Source organism: Cyprinodon tularosa, unplaced genomic scaffold (genome assembly GCF_016077235.1).
Source record: "Cyprinodon tularosa strain WSP-4 unplaced genomic scaffold, ASM1607723v1 ctg224, whole genome shotgun sequence".
In the NCBI taxonomy this organism is placed as follows: domain Eukaryota; kingdom Metazoa; phylum Chordata; class Actinopteri; order Cyprinodontiformes; family Cyprinodontidae; genus Cyprinodon; species Cyprinodon tularosa.
Genome location: NW_024038835.1, coordinates 434,103 through 451,962, shown reverse-complemented (window position 1 = coordinate 451,962; position 17,860 = coordinate 434,103). Strand labels below are relative to the sequence as shown.

General features: G+C 34.7%; 1 protein-coding gene across 1 annotated transcript; it reads right to left on the bottom strand.

Moving 5' to 3' along the window:
- Positions 1 to 631: 631 nt before the first annotated feature.
- Positions 632 to 17,718, bottom strand: fkbp5 (FKBP prolyl isomerase 5). The gene is made up of 11 exons (XM_038286377.1): positions 17,413 to 17,718; positions 10,747 to 10,880; positions 10,489 to 10,633; positions 8,854 to 8,996; positions 7,227 to 7,341; positions 6,984 to 7,140; positions 5,200 to 5,290; positions 4,949 to 5,032; positions 4,680 to 4,865; positions 4,322 to 4,561; positions 632 to 3,575 (listed from the first exon to the last, which is right to left on the bottom strand). Exons 2-11 carry the CDS (start codon positions 10,849 to 10,851, stop codon positions 3,474 to 3,476), a joined length of 1,368 nt encoding a protein of 455 aa, XP_038142305.1. The 5' UTR covers positions 10,852 to 10,880; positions 17,413 to 17,718; the 3' UTR covers positions 632 to 3,473.
- Positions 17,719 to 17,860: the final 142 nt, after the last annotated feature.

Here is a 17,860-nt window from a genome sequence, read left to right as displayed (position 1 = left end):
CTGTTAGTTTTCTTGTTCTTTTTACACCTAGAATCTCTGATTGTAAATTTACCAAAAAAGTGACAAATAAGAAGCCAGAAAATATTTTACTTCTAGTTGCAGTTGGTAAGACAATCTGTAAATCCTCATCTACAAATTAAAACGGCTAGAAATTAGTACTTCATGCTCATTTTTTCACTATACAAAATATTTGAATATTCAGATGCAGCAGCACTTTGAAACATTTAGCAACAAGCTGTTTAAAAACCTTGTTGAGATACAATAATATATACAGACACACAAACACAATGTGGTCACCGCCATTTTTTTTTTTTTATGAAAAAATTGTTAAGACAGCTAAGGTTTTCATTCTGAACCAGCCAAATGTTTCTAAAACATGTTGGTTGGACAGTGACCAAAGTGCAATATCGCCCTTTACAAAAATATTAACACACTTTTTAAAAAAGAAATGGATTGAGTGTAAAATAAGAAAAACAAAAATAAACGCTTTAGAGCAGAGGCAAAATTAATTTCACTAGAAAAATAAATTAAGGAAATTTGTTATGATTCCAAAATTTCCTGAACACACACAAGAAAAAGCCAAAAGGTGGGGGTTAAGTCATTCTACCAGATTGTGCCTTTTTTTATTTATTTATTTTTTTTTTTTTACAGAGGATAGAGGTTCATTTTATCTCTTTGAATGTATTTAAAGCTCCAGAGTATAAAGAAATATCACAGACTTCCCTATCTTAAACATAAAAGGGGGGGTTAAAACATTCATGTCAAACTTATAGCTAAATGGGGTTTTAACATTTAACCGTTTGTCTTTGGATTGAGGGAGTAAACTGATGACAAGACACAACCATCTACAGAAAGGCTTTTGCCGTCCTGCAGTTCAGAGCTGGGAACCCCCTGCTTTGCAAGAGTTAAGTGCTAAACCACTGCATCACTATGACACATTCAATATAACACACAGGGAGCATTTCACGAGTTTAGACTATCATCCAAAAGTTTAACACATTTCTATTCAACAATTGGAAATTCTATTTTGTATTAATGCCTTAATAATATCACAGAACGATATATTTAAAGAAATTATTCCTGCTCATTTAGAAGATTGTTGCTTACTTTTAACCAAAAGAAAACTGGAATATTACACAGGGGCAATGGAAGAATATTAATGGAGCAATGTTATAGTTTACATAAAAATGAAATAACTTGGCAGTCATTCAGTAGATTTTTATTAAAACCCTTAACTAGGAGGATAAGTCAGACGGGTCATACCTAAAGCAGCTGTATGTTTACACAGCTCTATCCACGCATGTTCATGGGAAGTGGAGCTTAAGAAGAGTTTGGGCAGTGTTTACAAGACACCACAAAGAGATGGTATCCAGGGAAGTTTTGTAGTCGTCGTGTTAAGCCGCTACTCAAGCAAAGATGTCAAAAGTATCTAACCTGGAGTAAAAAAGATTGGTTGATTGATTGATGCTTACTTGCCATATTTCAGCCAAAAAGGGCCCAAACGTTTTTTGTAAAGGTGGGCCATATGTGCAAAAACCATTTATTGGCCACTTTAGGCTTACTTGCCATATTTTTGGCCAAACGGGACCCAAATCTGTTTAGGTAAAGCTGGGCCACATTTGCGGAACCATATGTGGGAAACTTTAGGTTCACATCTGTTTTGTCTGGGCCACACGGATGCCTGCAGGATTATTGCCTGAAGTGGCCCATGTCTGTATGCTATCTGGGAAGTCATCTATTCAAATAAAAGTACATTTTACATTTTATTTGGGAATCAAGGTCCGTGGGTTTGAGGGAAGAATGAAGAGGTTCAGAAGGCCCTCAGTCAAGATGATCCATCCTGTCAGAGAGTCTGTCTGCCATATTTTCGCGGGATAACAGTCAGAGCAGCAATCTATCAGGATATGTTGAAAAAACATTTTTCCATCCATTGCTAAGCTTTGTGGAGCTGACAGATGACAATAGCTATCTGACCTTGGTATAAACGTGCACACCTGACTTGGAATTAACAGAGACGCTTTGGGCTATTGTTGATGACAAAGACTGATCTCCTCCAAGCCTCACTGGGTTCATCCATAAGGAGCCACGACTCTGTGAATATATTCTACGACACAGAGACACCCATTTCAAACCCTGGCTTTAAATGTTAGCTGTATTGAAAGTGTTTCATAAATTAAGTTTAACTGGGGATTAGATCCATATTTATCCATAGATTATTAATCTTGTTTCATTATAATAATCTCAGATTTTTTACATAAGCCACAATCATCACAATCACCAGAAACAAACACTATAAATAGATCATTCTGGTTTAAAAATCTGTGTAGCTTACCATTTCCTAAACGAATTTCTGAAATAAATTAACTTTGAATTGATGTACAGTATTATGGAGAATGCGCTGGTATTCTGTCTTTTGTATTTTACATCTAAGTAGTAGTTTTTTAGCTGCCTGTGATGGGAAATTTGATATTTTTTTCTTTTATCAAACCATGCCCAGTTATTTGTTGAATTAAACAAAGTACCAGAGTGGCTTTTTATAATACTGTCTGATGGGTGAAATCTATATAAAAAAACAAAATTAAAAAAAGATATTTTCATGGATGTATAGATGTTTTAGTGCATTATCAAAGAAAATTTTAGGAAAACAAAGTGCTCAATTTTCTATTCTTTTCTGGAAGTAAACTTTTCAGCCGTTGTCACATTTAAGAAAAAATATCTACAGTCGAATGTCGATCAGGAATTTGCCACCCTTTTAAAAATACATCTCTTTGTTTTATGACCATTTTGGCATCTAGTTGTGCTTTTATCTGCAATTCTTCTTCTGTTGCCAGATGAAAATGTAGAGTTCGAATCTCTGATTTACAAAATTTGCATTGTCTAGAAAAGAGCTTTCATCATTTAGTCGTGTTTAACCCAAGTTTAACTTGGGTTATTTGCTCAAAACAAAAATTAATAGTGTTTTTTTTAAAAACACTCGCAGGTTTACAAGTTCTGCTTTTTTTATCCAAAGTTCATATTGCACATTTTCAAATTTTGCAACGTTTCAAGTCTGAATTCCAAACACGATACATGCATGCAGCTGCCTTCAAAAGGCCTAATACCAAGTAGTCACACTTTGGAGGCACATGTCAGCACAGTTGCTAAATGACTTAAAAAAGGGGTGGATTCCTGTGGTTTGTTTTAAGTAAAGAAGGTACTCTTTTTTTTTATAAAAGACTGGACAAAAAGTGTTCATATCAATATTCACTCTGTGATTTTTGTAGTACTATCCCCACAGGGAGGAACGTTCTGGTTGTTCAACAGTACACGTGACAAATAAATGCTGTTCAGCTCACTCTCTGCTTTATATGCAGGAATGGTCCCACTAGTTTTTGGGATGAAGAGGTGCAGGTAGAGGCCTTTTTCAGCTTTTTTTCTGCCTCTTTTCCCAGGAGATGAGAGGCTGTCCCTTCTCCCTTTTTCAAATATCCCTGCTATGACAGACAGTCCTGACTCCGTCGCCTTCGTTTAATGCCCACTCTACCGTTCATGCTGCTCTGCATGCTCTCATCCTTCCTCCTCTTTGGTCTTCCAGTCTGTTTAAAAGAAATATAATGATATGATGAACAAAAAGAAACGATTATCCTATGTAGGATTATTGTTTAGAGCACCAATAAATGAATTAATCTGTTCATATATTAAAAACCTTTACCTTATATCATAGCCTAATCATGTGCCATATTTCTTAACATGACTTTAATGTTTAACAAACAATTTCTTCTTTTACTTTGCTAGTATTTGTGTCAACAACAAACTCCAGCAGTTGAGAAAAGTTGTTTCACCACTAGAGGTCAGTACAACACTGATTATTACAGGCTGGATATGTTGGAAACAAAAAAGGGCAATTGAATTTTTTTATCTTACCAAATACATAGAAATGTATCTCATTTTGCTGGTTTAACCAATTTTATCTTTGTGAATTTGTACATCATTTAGACAGGATATTATAAAACCCAGCCCAACTTTTAAATGTAACTAAATTTGCTAGAGCCAAATCAAAATTCTGCTTTAAAGGGCAAGATATCAACTAATTTCCCAGTGATCCAAAAGGTTCTTTATATATGTATACAACATTGTATTTTTAAAACTCCATTTTGGTGCTACCATTACATTTGCTTCAAAATAAAGAAAGGAAAGGAAAGGAAAGGAAAGGAAAGGAAAGGAAAGGAAAGGAAAGGAAAGGAAAGGAAAGGAAAGGAAAGGAAAGGAAAGGAAAGGAAAGGAAAGACATTTTAGCATAGCTGCTAAACTACATTTAACCAAGAATGGACGGCACACGGACCTCGGAGTCCCTTTCTGCAAACTTCTGGAACATGTTGGCGTAGATCTTCTTTTCCTGCTCTTGATGTTGCTTCATCTTGTTCTGGCAGCTGAAAAGTTGAGAGCGAGCTGCACGATTCGAGGGGTTGACTTCGAGGACTTTCTGAAAGTCTGAAATGGCCAGGCTGTACTCGTTCCTCAGAAGCCGTGCTTCCCCTCGGCGATACAGAGCCTTCTCACTCCTCTCATCTTGCTCAATTACCTTGTACAAAGAAGCAAAAAAACAAACACAGGCACACAGAGAAACATTAACACACAGCAATGGATAAACATGGCTGGAGGGGGTTGCTATACACTGCTGTAGGGGTAATGCAGCTCACCTTATTACAGTTTTCCACTGCTTGAGAGAACTCCTTTAGCCGTAGGAAACATAATGCTAAATTGAGGTGAGCTGTTATAACATAGTCTTGAATCTTTTTATGCTGCTCAATCCCAGTACCCAACTCGAACTCCAGCCAGGAAATGATGCGCTGGTATTGGATGACTGCCTGTTGATACCGTCCTGCCTAATAATAAAAAATACGTCTCAGTCTCAAAGATCTAAATAATTAAAACATGTGTTTGGAAACAGTAGTATAGGAAACTATACCTTGAAATACTGATTCCCTTTATTTTTAATTGCAGGGGTGAGATCCAGCTTTTCTTTCAAGTCCATTTCCCAGGATTCTTTAGCCTTAGAAACATGACAATTATATATATGTAATAAGATCATTTGAGTTCATGTTGCCTTATCTATATATTTGTTCAAAATGGGTTTAAATATGACTAAGACTCCCTTTCCAATCTGATCTAAGCAAAATCTCGTGTTTTATCCATTCAAAAAGTAAATACTTCACTCACCCTTTTAAAGTCTTTGAGGGTAACTTCATACACAATATCTTTATCTGGTCCAATTTTGTACTCCAGCTTGCCTTCACTACCAAACCCATACCTATCGATGGAAAACAAATATTCTTTTAATGAAACAAAACAATAATGATCAGCAATACATACAGCCCCTTAATTAATATGTATTACTTGTCCACATTTTGTCATTTTGAGATGTGTTATGTTCTCTAACCAATCTCTGAGGCAATCACACAGCTGTTGCAAATATAGTGATTTATTAACACACAGGTCAGAGACTCAGTTTAGATATCTTGAAGTAAAATAGATTTAATAATATGTTTACAGCAAAAAAAATATATATTTGGTGGTATTGTTACAACCCACTGTGAATACTTTCTGGGGGGGGGTTTCTTTACATCATATCATAGTAACCTTTGATTAGATTTAACAGTAAACATGTTTGGCTGAAAATCCTGTTTAATAAAAGACAATATAAAATGTTTTTTGTTTCTATTTCAGGTAACCAAAGGATTTAAATTTAAAGCATATTGTCAATGATCTCTTCATTTGTTTAAAGGATGATGAAGACACTTAACTTCATAATTGTTCTTGAGACTGAAAATTACAAAAAATGTTCTAGAAGTCTGGAATTTAAATAAGCCTGCAGAGTTAGCTGGAGTCTCTGGAAAAGAAAAGAGGCCAGACAGCACAGCTCTAATTCGAGGATGAACCAAACCTACAGGTCGGTAATGTTCTGATCCTGAGAAGCACTTCCAGCTGTCGCATTGGCTTTATTCTCACATCTTCTGTTTCAGTCAAAAAAATTGTATTCATATTTCTAATACCCTAGAGTGACACTGGCCACACCTGGTTAGAAGTTCCACGCATTCTATAAAGTATATTGTTTAAGAAAATTCCCTGTATAATGAACATAACCTGATTTAAAAACTTAACAAGTCATGTATACATTTAACCCAGCAATGTTGCAATGTTGTCCTTCCACATTGAAGACTGAAAAGTAAAACTTTCTGGTTCTCACTCCTGAAGGCATTTTGTTGAGCAGAAAACTGAATAGTATTTAGATGTAATCTTTTAACATCGAATTATAATGCCTGGCAAACAAAATGCCTTTTGCTTTTTTTTTATCATTATGCTAGTTACCAACTTTTTTATATTTTTTTAAGCCAACAAGCAACACACTTAAAATGCTATATATGCCGCCTATAGTGCAGCACAGTGCTGGCAGCATCATACCATGTGGGTGCTTTTTTTTCTAAAGGGGAACAACTGGTTGAGAGAAAAAAAAAATCTAAAACTATTCAAGCAAAGCACCTTAATACAGGCATGCTCCAAACTGTGCTAAATGATCTCAATGAAATACACAACTAATTGTTTAAAAAGGAACATATTAAAGACGTTTGTATGATTTCAAAAGGAATGTGTATTTTGATGCATCCACATATTGTGGCAATATGGAAAAATACTTTTACAGATTTCTGGTAAATCTTGGTTGATTTAACAGTTATTTGTAAACTTCTAAAACCATATGCGTCTATTCCATAAATATGAGGACAAATCTTTTGTCTGCGTATTAAAGGTGAATTTTGAGGCCGTGTCTCTGAGAAATGTCGTTATGTTGACATGATGACAATAAGGCTCTTTATTCTTGTTTGAAAGCCTTGAGTCACGGAAGTAAAGAGTTTAAAGCAGTCATTCTCAATAGAAAATTACTTATAGAACAGTTAAAAAAAGCAGTAACATATTTTGCATGCTTTAAGAACTTGTGAGAAACTTACTTTGGTTTTAGATAAAGTAAACAGCATTCTCCTTTTTGCATCTTGTCCATAGCTCGGTCAACCCCAAAAGGAATGCCTTCATCTTCACCTTGTCCAACAGTGAAGCTAATGTCCCTGCAATCAAACAACCGGTCCCCATGGCGTCCCTCCAGGTGTACTGTACAAAACAGGTAATCAATCAGAACTCTTGCATTATGAGTTAATCTTATAGGGGTTGGTCTCTAAAACAAATAATGTGGCTACCATCAACTCTGGCTCCATCGTTAGGATTACTGTAACCTTCCCCTTTGACCTTAATTCTCCTTATGATGCCTCCATCAGTTGTAAGCATCTCTCCTTCAAAGTTTAGCAGCTCCATCTATAGAGATAAGAAAGATAAATCTCATCATCATTTGTTAAATATAAAGTAAGTAGAATATGAAATTTATCTCACTAAAATGTAGCAGAACTCAGAACATGTAGGAGGTGGAAAGAGGAAACAAAACTTGTAACCAACATTTAAACAAAACAGGATCTAATGTTAAAAATAACATTTAAAAAAGTATAAACATATTTAGCAGAATTTTTCTATTCCAAGTCAGGGATATAATTTCTAATACTTTGCCAGAACATGTATTCAGGTTTTATGTGTTGCTGTAAAAGTAAACAGACAGAACCTGTGTGGTTTGTAAATTACTGGTTACTGATAATAACGGGTTGGATTATTTAACCCTGTCTCTGTGGGAATGTGTAGTTAATAATTGGTTTTCAGTTTGTAAATTACCATCATTTTAAAACTGTTTCTTTGTTGGATTTGCTGCAAAGCATTTATTTGGTCATTCTGGTGCTAACGGTTTTTTAAACTTCGACATGGCATTTTTAACTGCCAGAAGCATACTTGGAGGTTTCTTTAGCATATTTCTTCCATCACTTTGTTCAGCGGTCTGCAGTGTCAAATTAGTCTGAAGACCGATCTGCACCCAAGCTTTAAACTGATAACAGATGTCCAAAGACATCCAAAGCATGTCTCAGGACATCAATTTTGCTTCAGTTTATGTAAGTTTGCTATACTTGTGATGACATCTCTTTTGTGAAGTGGACCAGTCTAACCTGCGTCTTCAAACCAACACAACATGTTGCACTTTAATTAAGGTTATTTTGGCCTTTTATCTAAATTAAATCTGCGATTTACATGTGTTCTTGGTAAAAACAGATTAGAGTAGAATAGAATAGATTAGAATGGAATAGAACAGAACAGAATAGATCAAAAAAATTAAAACAGACTGTACAAAAAGCAAAAGAAATAGACTTTAAAAAAAGAAAAAACACTGTGCAGTTACCTAAAAAATGGCATATTCATATTGCATGAACAAATACCATAAAAAGACAAACAGCAATAAAAAATGTGAGAATTTAAAAATGTTTTACAAAACAAAAATGTCTTCCTAATTGATCCAATTCGAGAAGAACTTTAAACAGAAATACAATGATCTTCTTAAGCTCTGCTCTGTGTGAGTAAAAGTCACTGAAGCTATCTCCAGTAAATTGGTGGGGTACAACCTGGACATGTCACCAGACATATAACCGTGCACATAGTGTGAACTTAAACCTAAGATCAATATAGAAACCCCAGTCAACCTAGCATTCATGTTTTTGAACTAGGTGAAGAAGCCAGAGTACCCAGAGAACCAGTGCATCTCTGTAGAGAACATACGAAGACCCTAAGCTGGGGTTTGAACCTCCACGGCAAGGAGGAATTAAAACAGAAAAAAAATTATTTTATACTCAGAAAGCTCATAAGTTAGACAAAAAAAGGTAGGATTACACATTAGTAGACTCTTTCACAGCGTTTTATAATTAATCTAAAGCTGCAGCAACAGGGCGTACTGACCTCAAACACTACTGATGAGTTGGGAGGAATTTTGTCTGGATTTCCAGTCGGTCCATAGGCATAATCTGGTTTACAGAGCAGAGTGCACACCTCTCCTCTCTGCATTGACAGTACACCAATGTCCCATGCTTTTAAAACTTGTCCTGTGAAGGTATAAAAAGGTTCACCATGATTATTAAAAGATTATCCCAAAAAAAAAAAGAATAATTGCAAGAAATAAAATATATGGTTCATCATGAATGAACTTGCTGTGGAATAGAGGTCTACCACCTGAGAGTCTAACTTTGCATAAAGTCTAGACCAGAGACAAGGACAAGCTTATTTCATATTTGTTTAAGTGTAAACGGAAAATAATAATATATAACCATCAGATAGTGGGGGAAAAAAGGTATTTCTATCACAACATAAATTAGTAATGGTTTTGGTTAAATACTGAATGAAAATACTTAATTTTGTCTCAAATATTATATTGCAAAATAAATTTGTTATAATAATAGAATATATATTTGTATGGAGGACCAACTCTGCCATATTTAAAAATAAATACAGAAATAAATAAATGCTTAATAAATAAATAAGGATACAATTAATTGTCCCCCCCCTCTGACAGACAAAGACAAATTGTCTTTGTCTGTCAGAGAAGGAGCCACAGCCCCATTCACAGCAGATTATAATCTGAACAGCTGGATTTACTACCACTGACTCCTCTCTACAGCTGGTTGGCCCAATACACCGTAAAACAAGGTTGGCCTATAATAATAAAAAAAAAAAATAGCCATGCTTTATCTGGGGCCCCTTAAAATCATTTAAGGGAGAAAAAAAACTCTTGCCATGATTAAAAAGTCCATACTTTTACAGTCTCTCTGGTGGATGTTTTCTCATAGCTATTGATATTCTTTTTTTTTTTAGACGGACCCCAATAGTACAGCTCAGTATATTTTTCAATTTCATTTAGTTCTATAAAGAATATCTGCAGTCTTTCTGCATTAGTGTGTGCCAACTTGCATAGAATTTTTTTTCTCTATCAATAATTTTCAACTATTGTGGTGTCTGGTGGTCAACATATGTCGACATTGTCTGCCATTGTACCAAAGCTTCCATTGGGCCACAACTATTGCTGAAATGATTGTGTGCGAGTTTGCACTTGATTACAAAAGTGCTATAAACAAGACGCAAAAACTGCAAAAAATTAGTTTCAGATTTAAAAAAAGATTTACATTTGCACATCCTTCCCTCCTATATTTTTGCTGTTTGGTCATTAGAATATGACCTGAATATTGATGAAGGTACACATGCAAAAAAAATATTTTCTCACGCTGCCTGCTGAATTGCATGTGCTAATTGCTTTGTGTCTTCCTTGAAGATCTACAAAAGTCTGAACGTCTTTTAAGTTGGCCTGGGTGATATGTACTTCAAATCTTATCAGGGTATATGTTGTACTATCTTAATAACGATAAAGTGTGGATAAAAAACTATTAATTACTCCTTTCCAATCTTTCTTAGGCAACTGTAACTTAGGTAACCAAAAGTATTTAGTCACATTTTTCAATCCCCCCAATGGTAAAAAAAAAAAAAAAAAAAGATCAGGCCCTAAAAATTCATTAAGCTTTAAAATGATTAACTTTAAGCACCTACCTTTGCCTACATTAAAGCAAAAAGGCTCAAGGCGTTCCCGACTGCAATCAAATTTCTTCCCAGTAAGCAGTTTTCCAGTGTAGTGTACAGTCACTTTGTCCCCAATCATTGGCCGGTCCCCATCAAGTCCCTGGCGCCTTACAACCTAAAATAGACAGAAACCTTTTTGCTAAACAACATCTAAAGCAATAGCAGCTGTTAAGCTGAAGTAGATTAATTGAATGATGTGCAGAAAGCTTAAACAAACTTAATACGCACCTTGTAAACTCCCTGATCTTTTATTGGTGTTACATCAATACCATTTGCAGCAAACACAGCTGTTGCTGACTTATCGTCCATAGGCAAAAACTGATCTGTGGTCATTGCTGCTTTACGGGCATAACACAAGAACGCTGCAAAGGATACAAAAGATGCAAAGCAGCAAACATATTAACAGTCTGATCTGTGCTCATTTTCTTGTTTTCACATTTAAGTAAGAGTAATCTGACATTCAGTAACTTCTTTTTTTAGTAGAATTGAATAAAACCATGAATAAGAAAGTTGAAGATGATCAATATCACCCATAGACACCTTCCTTTCCTCATATTCTGTAAATGAAATCTATTAAGGATTTATGCTCTGAATCTATGCACCAGCTGCACCCACGTTTATAGTTTTGTTCAAAAAAAAGGCATCACTAAAAGCCATTTGAGCAACACAAATACAAGACACCTTGTTGAATCCCCACACAGATTAGATGGTTACGTAATCGTATCTGTCTGCATGTCGCTTTCTTTGCTGAGCTAAGTTCCTTCTCAAATTAGGTGGCATGGGATTGTGCTCTTTGACTGACTTTAAATTAATTCAAAGTGTTTCACTAACATCAGAACTACACCTGCAGCAAAGCTGAGTCACTTTCAGATATGTACACTCTATTGTACTTTCATAACATCATTAATAGTGATGTCTTCTCTCTGGGAGAACACGAAGGGAGCGCGTGGGCTTGGCCACTATCTCACACTGTACCGATAAAGCTGTGCCATCTCTCCTAAAAGAACAATTTATATATTTCTTTTCACATTTTAAAGCTTTGTTTGACTGCTTAAGCTAATGAAAGTTAGAGCATATCTGAAGCTTTACAGCTGAAGAAAATAGATTTAATATTATAAGCTGTTTCCAAATTCAGAGGCTGCATCCTTGGAAAGAGTGCAAGATTGCACAACCAATTCATGAATTTATAGTGATTAAATACCCTCGGCATATCAACACCAAGCCTAACATAATGATGTACAAATATAATCCAATTAAATTACACAGCAAGCCCAAGTCCAGATGTTTAAAGTAGCAACAAACAACATTAGCATAGGAAAAGGAGGCTTCTAGACTTTTTGTTATTAACACTTTTTATAAGCTAAGAAGCTGAGCTGCTGATAGAAATGCAAAGGGGAATAAAATAATCAATGCATTTGATAAAGGCATTTTGAAAACAGTGAACAAAACCTCTTACTTTCTAATCAATAATACATTTTTTTTTACTGATTTTAGCCAATTTCATGACAAATGAACTCAAATAAACTTATTGTACATTAGAATAAGCTCTAGCAATGAGATAACAAACAAAAACAATACAGTTTAAAATAAGTTGGTGTTGATATACAAACAAGCATTAGTAATATAGCTGATAAGGGAATGTAGAAAAAGGAATAGTTCTAAAATATCGACAGCTTCAGAAGTCAGGGAACTATTAATGATCCTTTTGCCGATTTTTTTGTCATGCAGGGGCAGTTTTGGCACATAGACACAAAGTAACTTCTGTAGTTTAAAGTAAATAATTTTAAGAGTTCTAAAAGTCCCTGCATGACTTAATCATTAGTTAAATAATTTTCTCATGCGTGTCAAAATGAGAGAGATGAATAACATTGCTGGAATAGATGAGGTGAACAAAACAACTAGTGAACATTTATTGTCTTCTAGGCTTATTTTTTTTGGGGGGGGGGGGGGGGTTAATGAAATGAGTGCTGTATAAAGGATAAATATTGCTCTTTCCCCATCTGGCTATATGCCCTTTACTTGGGTAACTTTGAGATTTAATTGTACTTAACTTTACTTTTATTTAAGTCATTTTTTTGTGAGATTGTCGCTACTCTAACTGGAGTAACATTCCTGGTTACTCTACCCTGAAATGAGAAATATTACTGTAGCTATTTGAAAATCAGTTGGTAATACAGGGAACAGTGGATATTGTATATGGGAGTTCTTTATTTTTGAAGAAAAGTATTTGGAAAAGTGTTTCCATTGCCCAAATATGTTATCTATTTGTGTTTTTCTAATTTTATTCAATAAAATGATAGTAATTTACACATAACTGAGTGTCTGATTCCATCCTCTTTTTGAGTTTTTACAGCACTAGTGGCTCTTTTTTGGACAGTAGGCTGACAGGAAAGGGGGTATGAAAGAGGGGGAGAGACATGAGGCACAGGTCGGATACTTGAGTAGCCATTTTATCAAGTATTTTTATACACTTACGTGAGTAAAAGATATTAATGTTATACTTTTCGCTTAGTAAAATTTTGGGCTACATTAACCCACGTTAAAGAGGGACCTGCAGTTGGCATCTTTTTTGGTTAAAAAAGTAAGATGCTCTATTAAGAACAACTTGTATGTTTATAACTTTCATACCTTAGAAGATATTAAGCCTATTTTTGGCCTTTTTGGAACACAATCTACACCCATAATCTAATTTAATCTACATTAAAATTGTAACCTTTTTTTTTTTCTCTTAACAAACAAGATGTCTTTGTATCTTAATTGAGTGTGAAAGGGTTAGCCAGCAGCAATTCATGTGTGATTTATCACCTGTGATTTATTACCTGTCGGATGTAAAGGTAGCAGTTGTTACTAAAGGTGGAAGGTTCTGCGAACGTACATAAACAACGCAAAATCAATAGATGTTCAATATTGATCTTATAGATATTAATATCTGTTTCTAGGTGAAATATTTTGTCTTGAACTACTATTTGTTACAAAGAGTATTCACTCTAAATTTAGTCACAGAATCTGAATAGATTCTCTGTGTTATAAATGTAATAAATACCCTTAATAAGTATTTCATTCCAAGACATACATATCTACAATAACAACAGACTTTTAAGTTTCTCCTTCCAGAGAACTGCTATACCAAGGAATAAAATGTGCTTTTCCTGTTGTTGTTCCAGCTGCTGTTTGTAGTGCAGTACAGACAGCATCGACAGGAAGTTAGAAAAGTAGCTGCTTGAAGCTCCTATGAGAGGTAACTATCATGGGATTTACTGTGTCCTTTTACTGGGATTAACTGTATTGGAGTTTTTAAGCAGGTGAATTTTCTGGCGAGTGTATTTAATAGTTATGACATATTTATTGTGGGTGTTGCTTTACTTTTAATAAACAACAGACACCATTATAAAATTCCCTCTGGCAATATTTTTTACTTAGTTGAAGTACTTTAAGGCTACTTGTATTTATTGAATAGAATAATAGTAATAATTAGCTCTCATCTAGATTCAAAATGCTTGAATCTGTTTTCTCATTTCAGTGTTGCTATTTGTGTTTAAATCTGATTATTACCAATATTTTAGCCATTAGCCATACTTTTATGAATAATACCATTATAGTAGCAATGCTTTATTCCAGTATTTATTCCAGTTAAGATTTGTGTATTTACTGTCATTTTAAATTATATTTAAGTTTCTTTTTCCAATTAATATTTTTTTTCCAATTAAAAAGAATTAGGCATTAAGCTTTATGAAAAAAAAAACCTTATGAAAAAAGTTCTGTTTATGTAAAAAAAAAAATTAGATCAATATTTTCATTAAGCTATGCTACTGTTTTTTACAGTATCTAAAAACAGACAAAAGCTTGGAACTTGGAACTTTAAAAGTTATCGATGTAGCTACTTATGTGATGTTTAAAGGTCTAATATATATATATATATATATATATATATATATATATATATATATATATATATATATATATATATATATATATATATATATATATATATATATATATGTATATATATATATATATATATATATATATATATATATATATATATATATATATATATATATATATATATATATATATATATATATATATATATATATATATATATATATATACATATATATTTTTGGCTCTTGCAGTGATGAAACATTTGGTGATGAAACAAGGCTGTATGAAAAAATGTTCAGTATGTAGCTTGACGGACAGGTCTGCTGCCAACATCTCACATATCCATGTGGAGCGATAAAAAAAAGAAAACAGAAGTTTGCCAAACCCATAAAAACTGTAATGACATGTTGCTTTAAGAGCTGCTACACGATGACTCTTTTATCTTGTCAGCAATTATTGTCCGTTTCTCTAAAGCATTGCTAACAACCAAGTCCTGTTTGATGCAATTATCTCTGTATTGCATAAAGACAATAGAAAGGCACTACTGTCCTGCTAAAGCCCATTGGCAAGCACAATTACTTGATTATATGCAGCAGCTGAGATAATAATACTTGCAGATCACTGCTACGGACCACGTGGAGACGTTGCTGTGGTTAGCTAAATTAGTGAAATTTAGAGAAGTCACAAAAAATCTTCAATAAGTCTGGGAGCAGATGTATTTGTGCCTTGCTAGAGTGTGACATTTTTAACTTTTTTTAAACTACCTTTAAACTGTTTGATTTTATGATTGCAACCTCAAGACCCTGTTTTGGCTAATTATTTGATATGAAGTGCATGTAAAGGGAATGTAGGAATAAGTAATAAAGGGTATCTCTGTTCAAGAACAGGACAAAAAATGCTCCTTTTCTTTTCTTCTAAACAGATATGTAGAGAAAGTATTTTTCTTTCAAATCTAAATCTTATAAAGAAAAATATTAAACACTTATTAAACACTAAACGCTTATTTCTAAAATTCTAGATTTAGAGGGAGAAAAAGGATTCCCATGTAAATGTCTTTAAAGCTTCTTCTTATTGGACAACTTGTTTAAACAAAAAAGTGTTTCATGACTCTTTCACCGTCGTTCAAGTTAAGACAGATCAGTGTTTTGAACTCTCTGCTTTAAATCACTCTGAATAAAAATTTTTTGCAAGGATTATCATAATTTCATCATATTCTTATTATATAATCATGAATCTTTACCTGCATGAGTCAACACCACAACAGTTCTAAACACTGATCATAATTTGAAATGATTCTTACAAACTGTGACCATTGTGCCTTGTGCACACCTCAAACCACAGGTTGAAGCTGCAAAGACTTGCCTCATCGGTTCCTTCACTTTTTGTGACTCTCTGAGAAATAAAAGTGTTTATCTGCAAGAAGAGAACAAAATGTCCCCTCCATCAGCCACAAAACCCTTTTATGACATCTTATAAATGTTATGAATTTGATCTTAGATGTAACTTAAGCGTAAGAGAGTCTGTGTGTCTGTGTTTGTGTCTGAACACAATGTTCCTTCTATTCACAGTTCCCGCTGGCAAAGCCTGACGGCGTTTGCCAATCGAAGACCCCCTCATGTACGATCAGGCTTCAAATGTTTTCATTTTTGTGTGTGTGTGTGTGTGTGTATGTGTGTGGTGGGGGAGTTTAAAATTGACAAACCGAGAGTGTTAGTCACCATTTATTTTATGCCGGTGCATAATGTGAACCAGGAAACAACTAGTACTTTAACAAACTGACATTTTCAACAGTAACCTATGAGCAAAAGTTTCCAATTCCCTCCATTCTGATCTGTTTTTCTGCTATGGTTACCATCTGCCGTATAAAATATGCACAAGTGTGAGACGCTGAAATAAACAGAGTATAAATTTGGTTACACTTCAGATAGGATAACATGTATAGACTTCATGTACCAAAAACTAAGATACCCTGCGGAGGAATGCAGGAACAGAACACAATGAGCCAAAGAGCACATCCAGAGCCTCACACAGTGTATCTGTACATTCTGTCTCACATCCGTACTCAGCTGCTGATTCATACCTAAACAAGTGGGGACACTGTGTGTGTGTGTGTGTGTGTGTGTGTGTGTGTGTGTGTGTGTGTGTGTGTGTGTGTGTGTGTGTGTGTGTGTGTGTGTGTGTGTGTGTGTGTGTGTGTGTGTGATAAACTTGTACACTAACATCTCAAAGCATTGTCTCATTCTCTTTTTTATTTCTCGCTTTCACCTGTTACAATTAAGCATGAAAGGCTTGAAAAGTCAAGTTCACAGAGGTCACTTTTTGGACATATTTCAGCAGTGGAAATTTTTGTTTTGAAGATTTTTAACCCCCCCCAAAAAAAGTATACCTTTTTTGTTTTGTTTTTTAATTTTAACTTATATGCTTAACAGTCTTTGATAATAGTTGTTTTTTCTTTTTAACATCACCCCTAATTGTTAATAATTCATCCAATATTAAGGTCAGAAACTGTGCAAAGATCACACCTTTACTTTCTCACCTGCTTCTGAGCTATTAGTCAATGGTTTTACAGTCACACAGAGAACTTGTGTTGTGATCTCTTATAAGCATCGTGACTAAAATAAAAAAAAACAGAGCACACAATGTACCGGAGTTGTTCTATTTCTAAGAAGTAGCCATGAAACCTGTAATTTATGAAGAAGACACCTAAGCCTGCCGGGATCCTGGATGTTCTCATCCTCCTCCTCCTCCTCCTCTGGGACCCACACGACCGTGGACCACATGCAAAAATAGTCGTATTTAAAAAAAAAGGAATATTGCACCGATCTCAAAATGCACATTTGTCTCACTACTTTGTGTGACTTAAATGAAATCGTTGCGCATAACAAGTGTCCAGTCAATCTGGATGACATGGATGACAGAAAAAGCCGGTAGGGTTCGGCTCTAAATGAACTCTAATCCAAGTTTGTTTTCTTGCAACATAGTTAAAAAATAGATGTAAAACACACTTACATTCTCATGTGATCCGCCTTTTTTTGTGTTTGTATATAATATGGATACTCCCAGCCGCTGCAGCTGAACGCGTCTTCTTATATTAATTCAAGTATGCGCGTCTCCTTATCTTAAATCCAGCTGGGGACTTTATGTTCTGTGGTTTTTTTAGGTAGAGCGCTCTTTTCTCTCTTTAATCTCAATCCCCTATTTTTTCCCCCCTTCTTTCTCTGTTGATGATGACTGCCTGTGCCGGTGTAGTTTCCCCCCGACATGCAGCTCTGTCTGACTTCAAGATGACACTGTGGAGAAACTCACACACACAAAAAAAATGACAGAAAGAGAGAGAGGGAGATAGAGTAGAAAAAAAGTGGGGGGAGCAGAAACGTGTAGAGTTGTGGGAGGGTGTTTAGTGTAAAATTACGGGCAGGTCTTGGAAAGCAGCCACAAAGTAACACAATGTTCCGGC